A 24101-nucleotide genomic window follows, 5' to 3' on the forward strand; every position below is an offset into this window, starting at 1 on the left:
GATGGCGATGTCACTCCTCTAGAAAGAGATGAGCTTGACCCAACTTCAAAGGCTCCATCAAGGAGTATGGGAGTGCAACAGGAGACCTCTGGTGAGACAAGGAAGTGGCATACCTGGATCTGTCTTTCTCTCTCTACATCAGTCAACTGTCAATCTTGATGGCTAGAAAGACGGAGGAGTCCCGGTTAGCAGGGTGATCTATGGCCTGATCTACGGAGTTGTGTGCCCACTCTGGCGTGGCCCAACCCTCAGCCCGACAAGTGAGATGAGAAATAATACAGGCTACCTTGGCTCGTTCCATGGGAAAGGCTGCCACCTGCATCTCAAACTGGAGCCCACAGTCCAACAGTTTTCAGAGTCTCCAGAAAAACGTTAAATTTCCACCATCGCAGGAGCAGAAGCCATCTGATGCAGAGCTGGCAAAGTCAATGAGTCAAACCGACTCAACAGCTGTTGCATTTGTTTATTCAGGTAACTGACTTGGTCTGAGATGGAGGACTGGATGCCCTTATGGTAAGCATTGAGCTCATGCACACCATGGAATACAAAGGGAAGCTGCTCCTCATGTTTTTTGAGTTGGCGGCCTTGAGAACGGATTGCAACCCAAATGGCGGAAGAAATGGCTGAGTCCATTGTGGCCAGTTTGTGCTGTCACAAACACTGGATAAGGACTCAAAAATGCACGACTCAGAGCAGCAATCCCAGGCAGGGTCTTTAATGGAAACCAGGTCAGTACATAGGAGGTCAGTCAAAGAAGGCAAACAAATCCAAGGGCTGAGGCAAAAAGCTGGGTCAGTCAGAAAACAGGTCATACACACATTAGACTATACAGAAAGAATACTTGTACGTTTGCTACAAAGAACGAAGATGAACTGGCACAGAAGACAGGAAGCATGCAGACTAAATACACTAGGAGGGGGAAGACAATTGGACACAGGTGCAACACATTAGGGGCAGGGGTCAACAATCACAGTAGCGGGAAACACACAATGGCAGGAAGTGGAAATCTGAAATGAGAGGAAAAGTTAGACAACCCAAAATACAACAGGAAGATGTGCTGTTGTAGAAAAAGTGGCACAATAACTGTAAATCAATTATTGATTACATGTTTATCAGTAAACATGCGAAAAGGGTGTTCAGTTTTTTCCTGCAACCTGAAAATTTTCTAATATAGTCTTCTGATTAATTTCAACTTAAGTATACATGTCACATTTAACTGGGAAATAGAAAAAGAGGGTGTGTTGCTATTTTTCAATTATCTTATATCCAGAGTTCCAAGGATCAACTCTGCATGAAAATGGTCAAACATACCTGTTTGCAAAAATGGTGGCTTTAAAAAGCTTCACCCCATAAATCACGAGTTTATATCATAACACATGCCTACTGTTTTGTCATACTCACCTCTTGAAGAGTAGAATAGCAATGACTATGACGATGATGAGAATGACAGCCAGGACTGGACCCATCACCCACAGCATCTCTGGGTCCTCAGTTTGTCGGGTCATCCCATGGTGGAGCTTCACCATGATGGGCTCGGAGAACGGGCTAGCCGCAAAAGTTGTGTGCTGCAAATGACCAGAAGATGTTCCAGTGCCAGGTCAGTCACTGAGTTTATACACAAGAGAACATCTTTGATAAAGGCCCTATTCAAACATGGATTACCTACTTTAGGTTGACATGCTGTTGAGTTAAAATAATCCTGTGTCATCCAGTTCTCATCCAGCTAATTTAGTTCTTTGAAAGCAGTTTTAAGTTTGGTAGGTGATGTGGACATGAATGTCTCGATTACTGTGTTGTTTATTGATTTCCAACAGCAATGTAGAATAAATTATATAAATGTTCTTGTCAGTGAAAATAAGTATTATTTACCTGAAGAGTAGAAACACTTAGCATTTTGAGATGCCATGATTATATATACATATATCTAATACTGGAAATTTGGATGGATAGGATTCAGTATCCTTCTGAATAATAAGAATTGCTTTAATCCAACTGTAACTTCCCCATTTCCAAATATAACGGTTGCCATATTTGAAAGTTAATTTATAATACTGAAAAACTGGTTATGAAACAGATATGGGAAATTTATTTCATACCCATCCTGCTGCTTCGAATGTAAACATGAGAAGACAAGAGCTTCTAGATTAGAGCAGTGCAGAAAATGTGATCCAGTAAGCATGTGGTAAATAAAACATCCATACTTTTCTTGTGGAAGATCCATACTATCACTCTCCCTGGGTGCTCTCACACTCATCATCCTACCATCATAAATATCAACTTTCCCAAGTCATTCGCCATGAGAGTGACATCACTTGGTATGCAGGAATGACACTTGCTACAGCTGTCCATTATCACTAATTTAGTTTTCAAAAAGAATTATTTATGGTTAATATCAATAGAATCTGGAAACACAAAGCAATTTGTAGGAAGTGGGTTAGTCCAGCATCACTGCATATTATTTTTGTGTCTCACATGAAAGATGGCTTCAGCCTTAAATATCATAGTTGGACTGTTGGGAGTCCACATTCTACCATCTTTGAGATGACTTTGTAACCCTTTCCAGCTTTATGCAAAAAACAATTCTTCTTAAAGCTTTTTTTCATCTTTTTTGCAACTCATGGATAGCATCAGCAGGTGTTTCTTGTGAATAGCAAACTCAATATGTCTGAGAATTTTTGGGTGTACTGCAACAGCAGATCAAGTTACACCATTGGTCGGCCAGCTGAGTGTTGGAGTTTCTCGTGTGGTTGTTGTGCTTTCAAAACAATTTAGGGGGAAGAAGCAGTAAGCAGCAGTGCCAATTTAGCACCTTTGTTGCTAGATTTACTAACTTTTCAGATCCCTTTTGCACATTTTTACAAGTTAATATTGTTGAAATCACAGTTCAGCCATTATCTGTATGTGTATAGTGATTTTGTCAGATCACATTGTGGTTATAAAATTAGGATTTTAGCAGTGCAAAGCAGCAGCTTGGAAATGGCTTGGAGGTTAGTGCTGGGTTGCTGCATTTCACTCACTATTTCATACTTGTTCTGTTGTTGGACAACAGACACAAAAATTTAAATGAGAACAAGCTTTATTGGAAATTCAGCTGTATTAAAATGCTGTATGTGAGCATAAAGTGTATGAGAGAATCAAATAGAGAAAGGGCTGAAACCAGCTGACACTAGACAGAAAGCTATATATTAGGTTTTGACCTAGTCTTGTTTGTATTATTTTTGCTTAAATACACAAATACACATTTCTTTTTATTTTGTGGCAAATTAACACTCATGAACACATGCTATTATACAGTTTAGTGTGTTTCGACACTCATTAGTGTCTACCTTAGTTTCGCCACTATATGTACTTATGTTTACTCTGTGTATTACTCCATGTACCACTGGAGACATGTAATTTTGTTGTACAGTGTGAAATGACAATAAGGACATTGAATTGAATTGAATTGAAATGTAAACAGTGATATAAGATATGAGGACCTCTCAGCCACTTTTATTTTGTCAGTGTGGATTAAAGCCCAGGTAAGAATTGTTAGTTTTTCATTGTATCTAAAGGGAACATTTATTATTTATTAGGGCCCGAGCGCCAAGGGTGCCAGGGCCAGAATGGTCCCTTCATTGAGATAATTGGTCCTATCATAAAGGACATAATGCTTATTTTTCAAATCTTTCGAAATTTTCATTTTATGAACACGCTTTTGAGGTCTTTAGGATGCATGTTAACTCACAAAAAACTTTGCATACGTTTGTAGTAGTGAGTAGTTTGATTTGATATTGCAATTGGGCATGTTGGCTCTACAGAACCCCCTAATTACTGAGAATGTTTTTGAGATGCTAGGAGTGCTCAAAAACTTACAAAACTGCACATACATCAAAAGTCTGATATGTCAATATTTGATATGGGTGTTGGGCTTGGGTGTGTCAAAAAGGGCACAAGGGCACCCTAGACAATTTCAACAAAGTAGTGTAGTAAATTTTCACTAAAATATACTATGCATTACAAACACATTGAATGGTAAACGTATATGGCACCACTACTATAACCTGGCATGCCCGGTTTAGGGAAATTCCACGAAAAAATTATACTCAATGATACTCAATCCTGCTACTTTCCACTGACACAGAGAGTTCAGACCTGTGGCTTTAACGTCACACGTCATGTCACCTTTGAGAAACTGGTCCCCCAACACCTCACGCCCCTGGTTCGTGACCGCCTCGATCCACTTCAGTCTGCATACCAGGCTGACATTGGTATCAACTTCTCCAGTGCGTTTGACACTGTTCAGCGACTCTCAAGCTCTCTGTGATACTGGTGGAGCAGGACCTTGTGACATGGATCACAGACCACCTCACATATGTCAGGCTATGAGGCTGCTTGTCAGATGTGGTGGTTAGCAACACTGGCACACCCCAGGGTAATGTCCTGTCACCATTTCTATTTACCATCTACACCTCAGACTTGGGAACATGCCATCTGCAGAAGTTCTCATACGACTCTTCCATCATCGGCTGTATCACAGACAATAAGGAGAAGGAGTACAGAGGCCTAGTGGAGAGCTCTGTTGGATGGTGTGACAGAAAACACCTGCAGCTCAACATTGGGAAAACCAAGGAGTTGGTGGTGGACTTCAAACACAGAAGGAGACCCCCTACCCCTGTTGTCATTAAAAGGGTGGAGATGGTGGATGGTGGAGATGGTGGATAGCTACAAGTTCCTGTTGGTGCAACCCCTATGACCAACTTTGTCATGTTTCTGCTTAAATGCATCACAGATAAAGAAACTGTCAGAAGAGTGAATGATGAATTAAAGGATGTTTTCTGTCTTTTCGTGTTCACTAATTAACCATTTAATTCACTGAGCAGCTCAGAGGCTATCAGCAGCTAACGGACACTTTTATGGTGGAATATTTTTTTTGCATGTTACTTGATGCATGATTGACTTATGGGAATCAATCAATACACTTTAAATGTCAATATGACAACTTTGACTGTTTTTATCAGCTCTCTACATATGAACACTTTAGTGATGACCGGATATTATGGATTCTAAGAACTCTGGATATTTTATTTCATCACTCTAAGAAAAAAAGTGGTGGAGCATTGTTCTGGTGGCTCTGGCAGCTCCAGCAGCACTACACCTATGCTCACCTGACCAGATCTCATTGTGACAGACTCAAACATCCACAGTAGAGAGAAGAGAAGACAAATATTAAAAGATCGATCTCAGGTTTTATGAATCGATATCAGATTATTCAAATGAAGATCGATTTTAATCAGAGAATCAATTTTTTCCGCCCAGCCCTAGTCATCAGTGTAGAGGATGAAGAGCAGAGGTGAAAGGACACAGCCTGAGTGAGGAGCCAGTTGAGATGTGTAAGAGGTTTGAGAAGGTGTTGCTGACCAGCACTCTCTGTGACCTGTTGGTAAGAAAGTCCATTATCCACAGGATTAATTGGTCATCTAGGTGTAGGTCGGTGATGAGTTTCTCAGTGTTGGTGCAGTGCTCTGCCTCACACATGGGCACCATTGTGTTGGGCATTGGCTATCATAAATTAAGAAAATATTAGAGAGAGAAGAGAGAGAGAAGAGAGAGAGAAGAGGGCCAGAAGACTGGTTTTGTTTGGTGACACCCTTGGGGGTTACATGTCACACGCTGACCCACACTGGCTGGCCAGTAAGGTCTGTGGGGGGAAGGGTCGTCCCCAGGTGTGAACGGTGAGGAACTGTGGGGTGTGAGTTCCTTTGTCCAGTGGAGCATCTCACCCACATCTGGTCTCTTGAATGATGAGTCCCAACAATAATAAGTCATCCCCCAAAGCAGTTTTCAATTCGGTTTTGAAGATTTGTGCAATCTCTCTGAGTAATGAGGAGAGAAGCCTCACTTATTGTAGCCTCTACCAACATGGAGGAAGTTTCCTAGCTAGGTAAGTCTCTCTGAGACCCTATTATCCTTAGCATGACCATGTTGCGCTAACCGCAGATGCAGTGTATGCAGTAAATCGCCCAACAATCAACTTACGTTGACTGTGCCAAAACAGTGCTGATGAAAAGGTGGCGAAAACCTTTAAGGTGGGCTAATTCTGCAGGAGCTCCCTCAATGTGTGTCTTATTCCACTGACTGCTACGCTGGAAGTCAGCATCACAAATTTGCATCATCATCATCATCATCATGTTTTATCTTTATCAATTTAAATATTAAACTGAAACTGGTCAGATAATGTTTTTGCGATGTTCAAGAAGGCACAGCTGTGGCTTACTAGGATTAATGTGTTTATTAAAAAGTTGGTTATATAATTGCTAACACACTTGGCTTATTAGATAAGCTCTCAAAGGAAAAGGTTAGGAAAGCAATCCTAACCCCGTCAACCTAACCCTTAAAGAAGAGCCCTGTATGGGGTTTTCAGTAGCTTGTGTCTTAATGGACCAGATAAAGTGCCCTGATGCTCCACGGAAAAAATGGCTTCACTTCCTGAGAGATACACCTGCAGATGACTCATGGACATGACTTGTATCATTGAGAGCCTGGGACTCTTTTGTTTCACAGATAGAAGGGAGGAAAAACATTGCTATTCACAAAAAACTCACACTGAAGCTGCAAGAATGTGACCCACAGAGTAGAAATCAAGTTTTTACATAGTTTTATGAAAACCCATCCTCATACAGTGGACAGCCATTCTGTCATCCTTTAGTGTAGTTTTATGATTCATTAAATGGCAAAAGGAGTCAAGCACAGCTTTACTGACATTGCACTGCTGCATACATGGCAGACTGTAATTGTAAGCTTAATCCAGTCTAATGATCAATTTTGCTTCTCTTTCACATTGCAGCTAGCTGTAATCAAAATGTTGGAGTATGTGACTTAAAATAATTGGTATGATACCATTGATCAAGTGCACAATAACAATATAATGGAGAAAATAACAAAAACCCCTTAGTACTCCCTGCATCCCTCTATCAGCATGTGGATAAACAGGTACTGTTGTAAAGATGTTGTATGAATTAAGCAAGATTTTGAAACCGTTGACAGCACTATTCACAACACTTTATGCATTCCTTAAATCATCTGACTGCAGGCTGAGCAGATGAATCTCTGGTAGGTAAGAGATTTTGGTCAGCTCTCTGCATCAGTTCTTATTGCCCACATGGCTGCTAATGAACTGTCATGAGAATATTTCTCATTATATTATAACAATGAATTTTAGTGGACTGATGAAACTAAGTTTGAAGATTTTAGGAAAAACATGCAGCACTATCTATGGCGTAAGGAGGGCAATGGACTATTCTATAAGGAAGAATGGTCCAAAATTCCTCCTTAACATTATATGGGTCTGATCAGCACCTACTGCAATGTTGAATGTTTAATGGGTATTTTCTAGAAACACACAAAAGATGATTGATGATTAATGATAATAATGATAGTTTATGTGATTAATAAAGAGATTAATAAATATACAGTTTTTAGTGATAGAACTACAAACCATCTAGGCCTTGTGACTGCCTACCAACTGGCCAAAGACATACCATCCTCTGCTCAAAGAATCTTAAGGACTATACACATGCATACACCATTAGTGGGGAATGGTTGCAGCTCTAAAGTGTATTAAAGGTATTACATATGCTCATATCCTTGTAAATACATAGAGGTCACTCACAGCTTCGTCGTCCATCAGGTCAGCCAGGACAAAGCAGCGATAATGCTGCTGGCCAGGGAGGGGTTTGTTGTAGTAGCCATTGTATTTCTTCTCATCACCCAGAGTGAAGATCTCAGGCAGAACCTCCAGTTTGGCAGTGATGTAGGGCTGCAGGAAGTCCTGGCTCTGTCTCCTCTTTCTCTGCACACTGCTGTTAGCACCGGCCTCCAGGAGCTGCCAGAGGGATGACACAGTAAGAGAGTCTGGAATGGACATATCATGAAGAGGCGTGGAAAATAACACATGACGGAACAAATTGATCCATGTAGGAGAAGCTTTTTTTTTTGTGCTTACCTCCACACAGACAATAAGGGACAGTAAAATATACTTTCCACATTATTTCTTTAAATACTTATTTTCTGTTTTATGTATATATATTTTTTTCCAAGTAACTTTATGGTTGCCAATCCTATCCATAATCTGTGACTTTTATATTCCTCCACATCTGTCCAACAACTTTCTTTCAAAGTTTGGAAACATACTATCTGGTCCTAATCATAGGAAAACATATATATTTTTAAACAGTGAAAACAATTGGTAAAGTTAAAGGAACAGTTCGACATTTCGGGAAATACACATTTTCACATTAAAGTCCTTTCCAAGAACAAGGTAAGAATAGTGTTATCAATCTCATCAGTAATGTGGAGTGTATTTTTAGCAAAAACTAAGCACTTACATTGTTAGGTATAAAGTTATTACCACCAATATTTTTTTTCCATAAAACTTTGAAAAAAATATGTTGTGATAAACCAGAGGGATCATTTAAGGTTAGACAAAGCTTTTACACAAGACTGATGACTGTCACAGTGCATTTGGATCTAACATAACATAAACATGGTCATTAAAACTGATAAGCTGAGCATACTACCCATGATGTTGTTTTTCTGCTGAGCACAGAACTTCCAGTGGTCTGAATACTACAGTTAAATAGTTAAATGTGAAAGGTGAGGCATCTACATCAATGGTCAAATCAAAGCCCAAATTTGTACATAGTCCATCCATCCATTTTCTACTGCTTATCCTCTAGTAGGGTCGCGGGGGGGGGGGGCTGGAGCCTATCCCAGCATCTTTTCGGGCGAGAGGTGGGGTACACCCTGGACAGGTTGCCAGTCCATTGCAGGGCAAACACATAGAGACAGAAAACCAATCACACTCACAGCCACACCTATGGTCAATTTAGAGTATCCCATTAGCCTAGTCCCCATTTGCATGTCTTTGGACTGTGGGAGGAAGCCGGAGTACCCGGAGAGAACCCACACTGGCACAGGGAGAACATGCAAACTCCACACAGAAAGATCCCACGGCCAAGCCAGGACTGGAACCCAGAACCTTCTTGCTGTGAGGCGACAGCGCTAACCGCTGCACCACCGTGCAGCCCGTGTACATAGTCATAGATAGTAATTTTCAGAATCTATAATGAGACTGAATTTGCTTAGGTATATAAGGATTGCCAGATGATAGCCCTGCCCCTGACCTTCGCTATAAGTTTCTGGACTTCTTCCAGGAAAAAGTTGACTCTATCCATCTGCAGCTTCTGGCACTTGCCCACAACTGGTTTTGAAGAATTTGAGGTTGTGACCATCAGGGGAAGTACAGATGGTCATGGGTTCATTAGAGAAGAGCAGCTGTTTCCATTCTTTCATGTGTGAGTCTGTGTGTGACATGTTTCACTGCCATCTGCTCCTGATCTCCACCTTATGTTAGTGTCGTATTTACATGCTACTCATCAATGTTCACTGACATGCAGAGGAAATTGCCATTAAACTCACTGGAGAAACTTAAATAGCACTAGACCACAAATACAAGTTTTTTTCAGTGTCTCAACAGCTCAAACACAATCATTTGTAAAGAAAAGCAAATAAATTTATCAACCAAAGTGGAATCCTTCGGGAAAACTGAAGCACAAGTAGGGTTGCAAAATTCCAGGAATTTTCATAGTTTGGGAATGGGAATATATATGATAATAAACAGGAATATATGGGAATAAATGGGAATAAACACGAAATTTACAAAATTGAACCAGATTTAATGCAAGTACACTTGAATGTCTATGCTATTCCTCAATCACATGCACACAGCACATTACTTACTGTAGGGCTATTGAGGCCACACCCCCTACATGCACTGTGCATTCCTCCATAACATGCACAGATGATTTCTAGAACCCTGGAGGACTGAAGCCACACATTTGAGCCCGCAGACTACATAAAGTCAAGTAAGTTTTGATAATATTGTGGGGTAAATATATTTGATCTTTGGTATTAATGTTTAACTTGCAAATATTAAATGAAATGTATTTATACAGTAGCTAGCTAGCTGGTAAGTTAGGTGCTAAATGTAAGCTAGGTAGCACCATTTCATTGACCATTTAAGAGGCTAGTTTGTCATGATGCTAGCTACCTCAAATGTGATGCTGTTTCTTCTGCCTCCTGCAAGACGGTTTTCTGTGACCATACAACAATTGTAAAATATTTTGAAGACCATTCCAGTTGTTTAGCTAACTATATATGTATATATTTTTACAAGTTTTTTGTCATCTTATTCTACAGAAAAATGCCACGTTCACCTTCCAATGTCTTTGTATATGTGGAAATATTGTGGAAAGACATACATGAAGTATGCCACAAAAATGCAGCGGCATATTGCAAAGTGCCAAAAATTTCCTCAAGGCTCAAAACATGCAGCAGACAAGAGTTCCACTCCAGGGGAAAATGAATCTGCTGCATCAGTCAGATACCCTGGTGAGGGAGTTGTGGGTTTACCCCACCTATAGGAGCTCTCCATCTGCCCGTTTGACTGGGGATAGAACCCAGAGGAGGGACGGGCAGTGGCTCCCATCACGCTGCAAAATTCCCTCCAAAAAACCGAGGAGAACCAGGCCCCCCGGTCGGACACCACATTGACATGGAGACCATGTAGTTGTAGCGCCTCTCTAGCATGGGCTACAATGAGAAGTGGCTAACCTGAGTTCTTTTCTATATTCAGAATAGGTAACTGTGTTACTAATAAACTTACTTTAACTTACCTTATTTGCATGTAATTCCCTTATTTTAAAATGTAATGCTTTTCACTTTAAATCTCTAATAAACTAATAACCATTACACCTTACTTGCAATTACCATGTAATGCAATGCCTCTGAAATTACTTTCACTCTTAAGAAACACTTTAACTCTCATAAGACAGTATTAATGTTCTTAGAACTATCAAACTTCAAAGTTACCATCCATATGTCCAGAATGTCAAAATAGTCAGTAATCACACTTGTTTATAACATAGTATGAGCATTTACTTAGAAAAGCAGAAAATGCCATTTAAACGTTTCTTTTCCAAATTTCTTTCCAGTTCTCAGAATACCTTTTACATAATGTATTCAATTCAACAAAATATCAATACCCACAATGCTAACCTATGGGCCCAAGCAAGTAAACCTATAGCCGGCAATAAAAAATAAACCAAAATACCCAGTTTTAAAGTTGCTGGCCAGAAAGATGCTCGTGTACGCTGCAGCCCAAAACAGAATGGATCCTTCGCCCGCAGGCAAACAAACATTTGTACCTCTACAATATGACTGTCCGCACGCGCAATCCAAGGTGGCAGGAATGAGAGAAAGAGTCCTTTGACCCCGAATGTGATTCGCTCATTTACAAAAGTTATAAAAATATAGTAAATTCACAAACTCAGTAAATATAGTAAATTCACTATCTTCCTTCCACATATTATTGTACATATGAACACATTTCAATATAAAATCTTATACAACAAATAACTACCATGTCAATGACATGTACACCTTAATGACATTACTCAACATGCAACCCTCCCAAACTGACAAAAATATAACTTCATTGCTGGTCAATGAATTCTAAGCTTTTAATTTAATTACTATTTATTAAACTATGAACTTATTTATTGAATTTATATTCTCTTGAATACACTGCAATATATTTTAACAGGGTTACACAGGCCAAAGATGTGAAGCAGGACCAGCTGGGCAGTCGCTTTGGCTCACAGTAGCTAGGGCAGAGGCGCGTGTGGGCCATTTTGCTGAAACAGTCGACCACAGTGCGGCTGACTGTTGTCGTCGGAAGGAGGAAGGCCCGTGACGAAGTCCAAGGAGACGCATGACCGTGGATGATGCGGGACTGGGAGAAGCTGAAGGAGTCCCGCTGGAGCCAGATGGGAGGGTTTATGCTGGTTGCTGACTGAGCAAGCTTTGACAAAATCGCGGGTGTCCTCCTTCAGGGTGGACCACCATAAGTGTTGGAGGAGGACGTCTTGAGTTACCTGGAAACCTGGATGGCAGGAGAGTTTGGAGATGTGGGCCCATTGCTACGTACAGGTGATTTGGCGGGCAGGCGCTGGGACCAGGTTGACCCTCGGTGGCCAGCCTCACTCTCTCCTCTATGTCCCAGGTCAGGGTGCCGATGACACAAGGAGAAGGAAGGATGGTGGCAGATCCCTCAGCAGAATCCTCCCCCTTCTGGAACTGCCAGGACAGGGCTTTATGCTTGACGTTACGGGACCCCGGATGGTAGGAGAAAGTGAATTTGAACCAATTGAAAACTAAGGACCAGCGGGCCTAGCAGGAGTTCAGCCTCTTGGCTGTTTGGATGTATTCCAAGTTCTTGTGGTTGGTCCAAACAAGGAAGGGTTCCTTGGCGCCCTCCAGCCAGTGTCGCCACTCCTCCAGAGCCATCGTCATTGCCAGCAATTCTCTGTTCCTGATGTCATAGCTTCTCTCAGGGCCAAGAGAAGAAGGCGGAGAGGTGAAGCTTCTGGTCAGTGCCAGATCTTTGGGACAGAATGGCTCCCACCCCTATATCGGAGGCGTCCACTTCCACCACGAACTGGCGCTTGGGATCAGGCATCTGGAGGATGGGTGCCGAGGTGAACCTGGACTTGAGGGTCTTGAAGGCCTCATCAGCAGCAGAGGTCCACTGGAAGGGCATTTTGGAGGAGGTGAGGGCAGTGAGAGGGGCGGCTGTAGTTGTGGACGAAGCGGCGGTAGAAGTTGGCGAACCCCAGGAAGTGCTGCAGTTGTTTGCGGGAGTCAGGAATGGGCCAGGTGGTGACAGCAGAGACCTTTGCCGGTTCCATCTGCACGCTGCCTTGTGCAACGATGTTCCCCAGGAAGGAGATGGGTGAAGCATGAAAATCACACTTCTTGGCTTTGACGAACAAGGAGTTATCGAGGAGACGCTGGAACACTGACTGGACGTGATGGATATGTTCCACCCGGGTCTTGAAGAAGATGAGGATGTCGTCGAGGAAGACGAAGACGAAGCAGTTGAGCATTTCTCGAACCACGTCGTTCACCAGGGCTTGGAAGATGGCAGGGGCGTTGGTGAGATCGAAGGGCATTATGAGATATTAGTAATGCCCTGTGGGTGTGTTGAATGCTGTCTTCCACTCATCACCCTCTCTGATGCGGACAAGTTGGTAGGCGTTGCGATGGTCAAGCTTGGTGAAGATGGTGGAACCCTGAAGCAGTTTGAAGGCTGACGAGATGAGAGGCAGAGGGTACCGGTTCATAATGGTGATGTTGTTCAGACCCCGGTAGTTGATGCAGGGTCTCAGAGTCTTATCTTTCTTTTTGATGAAAAAAAGGCCGGAGATGAGGAGGGGCAGATGATGCCTGTAGCCAGGGAGTCATTAAGGTAGATCTCCATGGCCTTCCTTTCAGGAGCAGACAGGGAGTACAGACAGCCCTTGGGTGGTGATGTGCCAGGCAGGAGATCGATGGCGCAGCACTATCAAGTGATTAATGGTGAAGGCCACCCTCACCTCCTCAGCGGCGAAGGTGAAAGGCTGAAGCGAGAATAGCAAAGAACCTTTAGGAAAGGGCCACAAGTCTCTGGGTCTCCATCATAGTGCTCTGGGGTTCCCACCAATGGCTCAGGGGCATCTCTGGGCGATTGGGGAACTGGTTCCTGTGCAGTTGGAGCTGGTGAGGGCCTGGGAGCAGCACGCTGAGTGAGGACAGTTGTTAGCTGCTGCATTTGTCCTACTAATGCCGCTAATACTGAGAGTACATGGATAGGGCGAAGGCACTGTTGGGGGGCAGGCAGGAATCTTGACCAATGAGGATGCAGAGTTGCAGACAGACGGGCAGGCAGCGGAGCAGACAAACCTAGAGGGAGCAGGCAGAAGGGTTGTCGAGGTCAGGTGGAGGATCGAAGAACCAGCAGAACAGGGAACGCCAAAGGCACTCACATGGAGGAGATGTTTCGCTTGGCAGGAGTCTCTGATGACGGCAAGTGGAATGGCACTCGAGTGAGCTGAAGCAGTCAAATGCCACACAGCCACAGGCAGATGAAAACCAGGAAGAGCACAGGCAAAACTCGTAGTCAGGGACTGTTGGGTTTACTGGGGCAGAGATGAGGAGAGGTGGTCAGAGTCAAGCCGAGTCGAAACCAAGAAATCAGACTGAGAAAGAGTGCTGGAAGGTCATGCACGAGAGCGAAGACAATCTGGTGATGAATGAGTGAACCGAGGCTGCTAAAATACTGGCTTGATTAGAGATGGAGCGCAGCTGGGAGCAGCAGGTGAGGATGGTGAGGCAGATGAGAAGGTGTGGCGGGGTGGAGAGTGAGACAGAGGCGGGGTGAGTAGAAAATCCCCACCGCAGCAGGAAAGAAGCAGAGCAGGCTAATAGCTCAGATTCTTCACCAGCATTACCTTGTGGCTGGATTTTTCCTTTCAAACTGTGGACTCTCCCTAAATAACAGTTTTGTACCATCAACCTGTCTTTGCAATATAACTTCTGCACGTGGGTCCAGTGAAAATGTATATTGGAGTAAGGCAATTCCTATTAACTCCTACACATTTAAATCTGATCCAATAGGCGTCCCTTTTTAAATGTGTAGCATACATACCTGGCCTGGCATCAGTCACAAGCCATTAAAAAAGTTCATTGTAAGGTCATGCAGAGTTACATACCCACAATTGACACTTTGTTACTCTTTCCACCATCAAACTATCAAGTTGATAGGAAACAAAGACAAAGGACCTTTCTCTCTCAGTCCTTGCTTTTAGCATGCCAGAGAGACACAGAACTAGACCATGGGTCAAAGGGTCAGTTCCAGAGGATCAACCAATGGACACCAGACAACTGGAGAATATAGGCAAAATCTCCAGTTTGTAACAATAAGACTCTGTCTAATGATATTTGATTGTTTCTTATATAGGACAAATAACGCAAAAAGGACTGATTATCACTAAGGTGTAAATCATGGCCTCTCTGTGCCATGCATGAACAAACACACATGCACACACACACACCAACCTCCCTTCCTCTGTCCCTCTCTAGATAAGAGTCATAAACTACAACCCATATTCCAATCCTGGGTAGTGACCAGCAGAACACTCTTCACAGACACAGATCTGAGGAAGAATATAAAATTAAATATCTAACTGTTCTGTAACTCATGAGATGTTTCTATGTAATAGTTCAATTCCAAACTTCTTTCCTATAGAATGTTTGAAATGTAACATGTTGACTTTAAGACAATGTCCTTCATGTGACCATACTGTCAGCATCCTTCACACAAGCTATCACACTATATGACATCCAGAATGGCCATATTATTATTATTACAGTTAAAGTGTTAACAGTTAAACTGCTGTATAATCCACATTTATAGACTATTAGCTTTAAGAAATGTTTATATTGTTGTTTGATCAGTTAACCACTCGTATTATGATTAATTTCAAGGTTTGAAGGATGTCATATGAAATCCACGCTTGTATTAATCCTGTCTGTCATTATTAGTGCCATTAGGTTTATATGTTATTTCTTTAATGTTTTATGGTCATGGTGGAAGAAGGATGTGCGAGTTTATAGGTAAACTCTAGAATTAAACTATTCAAACGTTCCATGGAAAATTATTCTCTTCTCCAAGTTGAAACAAAGGAGAAGACGGGTGACGCCCCTGAAATGCGCGCCAGCCCCCAGGGGATAAAACAGTAGCGATCAATTCACATATTGCTAAAAGCTAAGACAAGAGAAGAGAAGAGAGAAACAATGCTAGAAGCAGAAAGCTAGAGCTAGAAAAACGATGTAGATACTAGAAGCTGAGAACTTTGCTCAAAGTTCAGAGTCCCAGCTCAAAGCCCGGCTCTGTAGCCATGTAAACTCTTAGCTCTAAGCTGCTCGCCACAAACTCATGGCTCTTAACCATTTTTGCACCTTTTCACGTCCTTTATTATTTCTTTGCCACAGGCTTCAAGTAACATTATTTTGTCTACACGTGCGATCTTTTATTTTTATAAGGCAACTCAAGACCAACTGAACCAAAACAACAGAAGTGCCTCACAGTAACTTTGTAACTTTGAATTATTATCAAGTTTTCTTTTTTAATGATTTTTGACAACTTTAGAGTCATCTGGTCAACGCCAGTCTCCTCTAAAGTTATCCAACCAAACTGAAGAGCATTAGAGTTTATTTCGCATCAACCCGCAAGAGACACCAGCAGATAACATCTGCACGACCGCCTGCAGAGAAGCCGAGCAGAAATCAAGAGTTCCTGAGACAGAAAGTCTCCTGGCAAACTCCACCAGAGCTGAACCGCTGAGACACCGGCAGAATCCGTCACCATGATAACGGGACACGTCCTTCAGGAGAATCCACCTAGATCCCGCGTCTCCAGGGTTACCATGGCAACCACAGCCACCTGGGTTCCAGCCAAGGGTCCTCAGCTACAGCGCAACTCACAGTAGGCCGGTCTTAACACTCTGCTCATGACTGGGTTGATGTCGAAATATAGTCATATTTAATTACCAAATCTCATTCATAGATGTAGCATCATTAGCTGTACAGCCATAGTGTATAGCCATAACATATTCTCTCCCACCATTGCCAACTCATCACACTGCTCATTTCATTATTATTTTCATCTTTATGATTATTACATCTTGCATTTACTCTGTACATAGTAGTTTAGTTAATAAACTCATTTATTTACACCCAGCTGTTGTCCTGTTGTGTTCTTTTGACGTAGAGACTGGAGATCCATTGAATCGAGAAGTCATGGCTTCTGATATGAGATTGATAAATTTATCAATGAAGTATTTCATTGTTGTCCTCCAAGAGGACAGGTCCTTCAATGAGAGTAAATTCTAAATTATGGCGTTAATGCTACATCTGGAATGATCGACATGAAGGATTTGGGAATCCATATCATATCCCCTAATTCTAAAATCTTCAGCCTTAATGGTCCATAAAGGACGACATAAAGGATGACATCAACAGAAGGATCGCCTTACCTCTTGCCTTTGTCTCTTTGAGGTAGAGCAGAAATATTGAAAATTAAGATGCTACTAAGACTATTCCTCTTAAATTTCCTCAAAACTGGTTTAAAGACATCAAATCCAATTTTATTTGATTCCTATGGAATAACAGAATGCCCAGAATTGCTTACATGTAATTAATCATATCCAGATCCGGGGTCTGTGAAGCTGATTCTGAGGTAGGCAACTGGGAATGGCTGGAGAAGATCAGCATGTCTAGAAATAAAAAAATATCTTTGCCATCATTGTGGTACTGACCAAAACCACCACTCACCTCATTTATGTCCATGTCTTCAGGATTCTGCCATCTGCTCAGAGAAGCCAGGGTGACAGGGACAACCACTATGTAGTACCACCTGAATCAAACACAAAAGCACAACTGCATCACACACCCTTATTCCATGTATACTTAGACACATAACATGCTTTCATACATGCTATTTAATATTTCAGTCATCTACTGCTAATGTAGTGTTTGCAGTGACTGTAATTAACACCAAACTGCAACTTCAGTGTGTCACATCTTACTGAAATTTTTTGAGTGGAAGAAATTAAATGTGACACTGCAGCAGGCATCTTTCTCAAAACTGCCTGGAATTGTACAAATATTGTAAGCTTACCAACTCCTGAGAATAAACGAGACCTGAAAATTTTCTTTACAAGAATTCTACCTCTAGTCCTATAATCTTGATGACTCTGAATCTTAGTGACTGGTGTGGGTTGGCTTGTTGTTGCAAATATTCTCAAATCTGGGATGCAGCTGTGAGACTGCCACTCTTAGTTCATTTTCAATGTCAAGCTTTGTTCTTAATTGAGGCAACTGCAAAAAAACTAAAAGTATTTAACACAGGATGTGGTAAAAGGAATGAGTGTGGTCAGGGCTCTCATGCCTAGCTGTGGGTAGTCGTATTCCACTCCAATCCAAAATGCAGCCAATGTCTTGGACTTAAACTGCAGCATCATTGTTGAATCAGAGGATGTCATCCATGAACTGCTCCTCTCCTGCAGTGCGGAAGTCAGCAACTGTTATTGCACTAAAGGGTCCCGGATCCAGTCATATTGTACAGAATGATGCACTGAAAAATACCTGTGGAAATTTTTTTTCAAGGCAGAGATAGGTGTTTTCGTAGATGGGACCACCGTGTTCAGCAGCTTGTTGACCTTGATGAATGATTTCAGGCTCTCAACTGAATCAATATTCCTCTCTTTCACTTGCTGCTCCCACATCTCCAGTTTTCTTGTGAATGATGTGATTTTTTCTGCCAGCTGTGGAAGATGTGTATTGGTGCCCTTCATCTGCAGATGTAGTTCATTGACTTTCTGAAACATGTCGCTGAGTTTCATGAGGGGTTGTTCATGAGGGGTTGTTATTTTTAGAATTGTTGAACACCCTAGATAAAACCTTCCAATGTGATATCAGGGCTTGCTGGGAAACAAAACAAATATGAGATCAGGTCCCTTTTCCTTGCACAGTATGGGAAAAATCAAGGCTTTTAAATGTCTGTAATTACGTCATTCAGCTTGAGACTCAGCTGTTTCTGTGTATCATACAGTTTGTCCACTACTCATTGGTTGAAAGGCGCTTGACCAGAACTCGCAGCCCCCCTTGTTTCCCAGCCATTGTTTGAGCCCCATCGGTCATAGTCCTCCCACTTCAGATCATCAAGTAAATGTAAATGGTTTTGAACAGTTCTTCCGCACACTGTAAATAATTACCAGGATTTCACAATATTCAACTGTAATATTTCACACAAAATTCCTGTATTATCACTTTTACAGGATTTAACTTTAATTTTCACAATATAAGATTGTAATTTCGACATTTACTATAAAAACAGTGCCACCACAGTAAACTGCTGTGATATTTGCAGTTTCAATTATTACCAGGATTTCACAGCATTGTATTGCATTATTTCACCGTGAAATACTGTATTAAGACTATCCTCCGCAAAAACACAGCCAATTACATGAACCGCGCTGAATTGTGGGACTTAACGTTACCGCTGATTTTCAAAATTTAATGTTTGATGCCACCCGGAGCACAGAAAAGGAAAGAAGTCGGGTCTGCATATTCTGTCAAGGTAATTCACCCTTGTTTTCCACCTTTGCTTTCACTGCATTTTTACATTTTAAACGAGTGTGTTCGTCATATTAATTACCATTTTCTCTGACGCTTTTATTTCTATAGAGCCAGGTTTCCTCAAGGTAGCCGAGTGACGCCCGGCCCACTTCACTGGGCTGCGAGCAGACTACCACACCGGGGACTAGCACGCAGGTAACATAACTAACTAACATAGTAGTTAGATCAACTGTTTGTGTGAGCTATAAACCAGCGACGTTTTGTATGACGGCAGAGTGAATCTATGCTCCACATTTTGATGTGAGGCTGTGGCTGTGCAGTAGATAGTTTGGTTTGATACCGTGCAAACGCCCACACTAGCTAACGTCAGCTACGCCACACATGTTCAGGTCAGGCAGTGTGAGGAAAAAAGCCCGGTCAGTTATCCAGCACTGTGGAAAAAGTTGTTAGTGGCTAGCGAGGCTATTTCCAGTTGGACGTGGAGAAGTTTAGTTTTCTTGCATCTAGCTCTCTGTAGAGCAGAAATTAATATAAGTGAATTTAAGCCCATTTCACGTATCTGTTAACGGTGTTTGTCTTTTCAACAAGGCTTTTTCCTTTTTTTCCCCTTTGATTTGCATTGGTTGTCCTGGTTCTTTGTAGTTTTTGGCAAAGTCAGTCTTATTACGTGTCATTATGACACATAATGTTCTGACTGATGAATCTCTAAATCAGTGAGACCAGTGAACTGATGCACCATGCAGAATCTTTGCTGCAACAGTTGTATGATACAGTTATCTTATTTTACAGCCATGTGCCACTGCCGCTGATGTCCAAATGACAGAGATTCTGCCAAGCACCCCCTGCTTGATTGTACAAGGTACTGTTTGGATTTTATCTTGATATTTGTAAGAAATAGGTGAAAATTGTGAATATTTTATAAAAGATCAAAAAGTTATTACATATGTTCACATACTGTAACTTGCTGATTGGTGTTTTGAGCATGTTTTTGTTCAATTTTGTAGCTTGTCTCTTCTGATTCTGATCTCTTCTGATTATTTTTCTTTGAGCGTTCAATGTTGCTAAACAGCTAAATGAAACATTCAGCGTTCCACATCCTTACAACGGTACATGATGGGTATCTGTACATTTCAGGTGACCTGATGAAGCCAAGGTCGTGGATGCTGTCCATTGAAAAAAATGTTGTGATGGGACCACACGACAACATTTTGAGCGGGTTGGCTGCGCTTTTCGCCAGCTTCTACAATCTCAATCTCCAGTACCCTGAGGACAGTTCGTGCACTTTGGAGTTTCCTCAAAGGTATAGTCATTTTAAAATTAGCATTTTATTGGATTCCTCCCTTGACCCCCTTGTTTAAAAGGATATTTCACTCAAAAATGAGAATCAAACTGACTGACTTTCATTTTTGGATGAACTATCCCTTTCTAATAAATGTTTACTTACCATAATTGCTTGTATTGCTTTTATGCTTATTAATTTAACATAAAAGATCACCTGATTTTAATGCTTTATTGATTATTTGATTTACAGATGCTTCTTGGGCATCAACCCAGAAACGGGCTCGAAGGCGAAGAGGAAGCGTGGCAACATCAACCCACATGTGAGCACGTTCAGCAGGAAAATTGTGGACTTTGAGTGGCAGGCAAATTAGAAGGAACTTGAGAAAACTTTGAGAACCCCGTTTAAGGTTTATTTTGGTTCAAAGGTTTTATAAAGGTTTATTTTGTTCTATATAATTCAGTAAAATGTACATATTCTGTTCAGATGTTATAATACTGACTTGACAAAAAAGGCATGTCATGCACTTAACAGTTAAATTAAAAAGTGAGAGCGAATTATCATTTTGTTCTGTTTTCATTTTTTTGAGCATATGAAAGCATGGTTGTGTAGGTGCAGTAAAATCACAATTAACAAGTGAATGTTACAATATCTTACAGTATTATTTAAATTGTAAATTTACAGTAAATAATTGGCTAATAATTGCATTACTTTCACAGTAATTCACTGTAGATATTTTCACAGCAATTTACTGTAATTATTTCACAGTAGTTAGCAGTAAGTCCACAGCTAAATACTGCTTTATCACAGTAATTCCATGGGCATGGCAACTGTGAACTTACAGTAAAGTGTTGTAGTTTTATTGTAAATTACTGTGAAATAATTACAGTAAATCACTGTGAAATAATTACAGCGAATTACTGTGAAAGTAATGCAATTATTAGCCAATTATTTACTGTGAATTTACAGTGAAAATTCTTACAGTGCAGGTAGTGTAGAGATTGTATTACTTGTTTTTCTCCATCCTCCTACTTCTTTTATTACAGCTTACTTGTGGGTCATTTCTACAGAGAAACAAACACTTGAAACACAATTAAGGCCAAATATTGTTTACAGTGCCTGTCTTCTTGCCTGAGCTGGGTAATAAAAAATAACTTTGTACTAAACTGCAGCCTCTGCACTGGGATTGTCTTGGCTGATTAATTGTTGTTTAAAATTGTTTATTTAAAGCTTTAAATAAATTGCTTTCTGGTATTAGACAAGTGCTGGGGAGTGGCAGGTTACTGTTAAAATGGTCATGTGATTACGGATGTAATCATTGCATTGTAGGGACTGAATGTTTTGTTTTCTTAAAACTACTCTGACCTAAAAGAACTATCTGTTGCAGCATATAATGGAACAGCTGGAACAGAACAGGAAGTAAATAAACCGGACCTCTAATGGCTGTTGAAACTCAGGCAACAGCCATTAAAGGTACTTCATACTTCCATACTGCAGAAAAAATAAAAATGTGACAATCTTCCAGCACAGTGGTCCCCTACCACCAGGCCCTGGACTGGTATCTTGGCATATTTACCTTTTGGCATATATAGGCTGCAAGCATAGAACAAATTACTCATCTATTTATTCATTTTTAATCGGTTAAATGTCGTGATTAGTGTGAACAGCAGAAGATCTGGACACAGAACCAGGTGACGAGGTGAAGTAAAGATAACTCAAAGATTACTCGAGTTGATGACAACTATCACTGAACTATCACTCTAAGTGCAATAAAAAGTAAAAGGCCAATAAGAACTTTAGCAAACAAGCAACCAACTGAAAAGAGATATTTTCATTTATTTTGTCTGCTGGCTCCCAGTATCTTTTACACAACATCATGAGCTAATAGTGAATTGTTAGGAAAAGCTAAAATGAAAGCTGTCAGGATGTAAGTCTAACTGATTATCTTAGTTTACCATGAACTGAGCAACTGGCTGAGACAAACCAGTCCAATCAATTCAGACCCTGTGGAACTTGTTGCAGCGTGGTGAGAAAAAACAACAAAAAATGTAATTGTTCACCGAATTGAAACTTTGAAGAAGGGATATCAAATAAATATATGCAGAATGGTGATTTCAAAGTAAAATATCTCAAAGCTTTTAATTGAGTAATACCTATATTTCAACTTTAAAAATTTACTGGTGTTTAAATTTCACACTCCAGTATCATTACAACTATTATTTGCTTTCATATAAAGCCAGTCTTAATTACTTTCTGTCACTCTAAAATCAAACTGAGAGAGAGGAGAGAGGATACTTCAGAGCCATTGTTGAAATTACAAATCATCCTTTTTTTTGTATGATTTCCCCTCAGACATACAGACGAAACAGACCTGATAGGGGCTCCAGCAGGGACCCTGGGTAGACTGATGGTCACTTTACCACCCTCCTCATCGTGTTGGTATCGAACAGGTTTCATCTTCAGCAGGTCTGGAGCTGTTCGAATGGAAACCTGCTGCTGGAGGCCCCCAGCGCTGTTCCCCCGGCTCATCAGCACAAAAGAATAATCAGTATCTGGTTGCAGTTGTGTGATTAGCTTCCTCTTCAGGTTGCCTTGAACCTCCACACTCTGCTGGTTGTACAGGATCTGAAGCCGAGATGAAGTTTCTTACTAACACAGATACAGTTTAATTGCATAGATAATCACTGATTATTTGAAATATTTTTACCTTAGCAACATGTATTATAAAAGCTGAATATCATCAGTGTAATTGATGATTTTTCCCTCTTTGCGTTGTACCCTCTGATCTTACAGGGATATTCAACAATGTGGGAAATACTAAACCCAGCAACCTCACTGTGACAGTAAGACTTCTGGGAGTTGCTCACAGTCACTGCTCAGGATGTTGTTTGCCATGAAAATGTTCCAGCACCAAAGTTGCTATAAAACTAGACTTGCTAGGCGCTGTTTGCCTTCGCCAACCAGCCAAGTTGCAGTTAATATGGTCTAAATCTCTCTTTCCTGAGTTACCACATTGAATAATGTCCAGAAATGCTTTAGCAGAACATTATGATGTAACAGTGAAATTGACCTTTGACCATTTGAATATAAAATGACATCGCTTCCTAGAAATTACGGTTATATTCAACTAAACTGCAACAACAAATACATTTCTTGGAAACATAAGTGCAACTGAATTACATTTACTTAATGTTTGACCATAATATGCAATCTTGCAGTACAATCTCCACCTGTAGTGACTCCAGCATCATTAAACAGATTTACGGTTCTGTTTAGACTGTTACAGCACTGGTCTGGGTTAATACAGAAAATGTTCACAGTTACTTCAGAAACAATCTGTTTATCTACATTCAACCAAAACCATCATCTTTTCCCTGACCTTAACCAAAGCGCTGTTGCTGTTGCAACCCTGGTCTCTGTGACAGTCAAGCACTTTACATGTTCACCATCCACCCAAAACATTTTTCTGTTGCAGTTTAGTTGTATATAAATTCTGGCAGACAGGGTTTCCCAAAAAGCTTTCGGTTTTGGTTAGTATATTTGTTCACACAGCCAGGATACCTGTTTCACCCTGCTTCCAGTCTTTAGCTAACCTAAACCCATACCAAATGCACATGACACAAGACACAATATTTTTTCGAAACATATTGAAGAATTCCTTCAATGTCTGTGAGTAGGTTTGCTTTGGCTGTACAACAGCTGTCATATTAGGCCAGTGCTATTGTTACCTTTACTGAATATGATATTATTGTTATTTGTAGCT

At 41.0% G+C, this 24101-nt stretch overlaps 1 protein-coding gene across 7 annotated transcripts in view; it reads right to left on the reverse strand.

Annotated features, from left to right (window-relative positions):
- The window catches only part of ptprfa (protein tyrosine phosphatase receptor type Fa), a 327453-nt gene that overhangs the window by 48109 nt on the left and 255243 nt on the right, over positions 1-24101 (reverse strand). For 6 of the 7 annotated variants that reach the window (XM_056377829.1, XM_056377831.1, XM_056377832.1 and 3 more), the window contains 4 exons: positions 22710-22963; positions 17254-17335; positions 7652-7864; positions 1402-1565 (listed from right to left, as the gene is read on the reverse strand). In XM_056377829.1, the coding sequence (XP_056233804.1) occupies positions 1402-1565; positions 7652-7864; positions 17254-17335; positions 22710-22963 (713 nt within the window). The remainder of the gene's footprint in view (positions 1-1401; positions 1566-7651; positions 7865-17253; positions 17336-22709; positions 22964-24101) is intronic. The other variant, XM_056377834.1, reaches the window with a different exon arrangement.

This window comes from Seriola aureovittata, chromosome 6 (assembly GCF_021018895.1).
Source record: "Seriola aureovittata isolate HTS-2021-v1 ecotype China chromosome 6, ASM2101889v1, whole genome shotgun sequence".
Classification (NCBI taxonomy): domain Eukaryota; kingdom Metazoa; phylum Chordata; class Actinopteri; order Carangiformes; family Carangidae; genus Seriola; species Seriola aureovittata.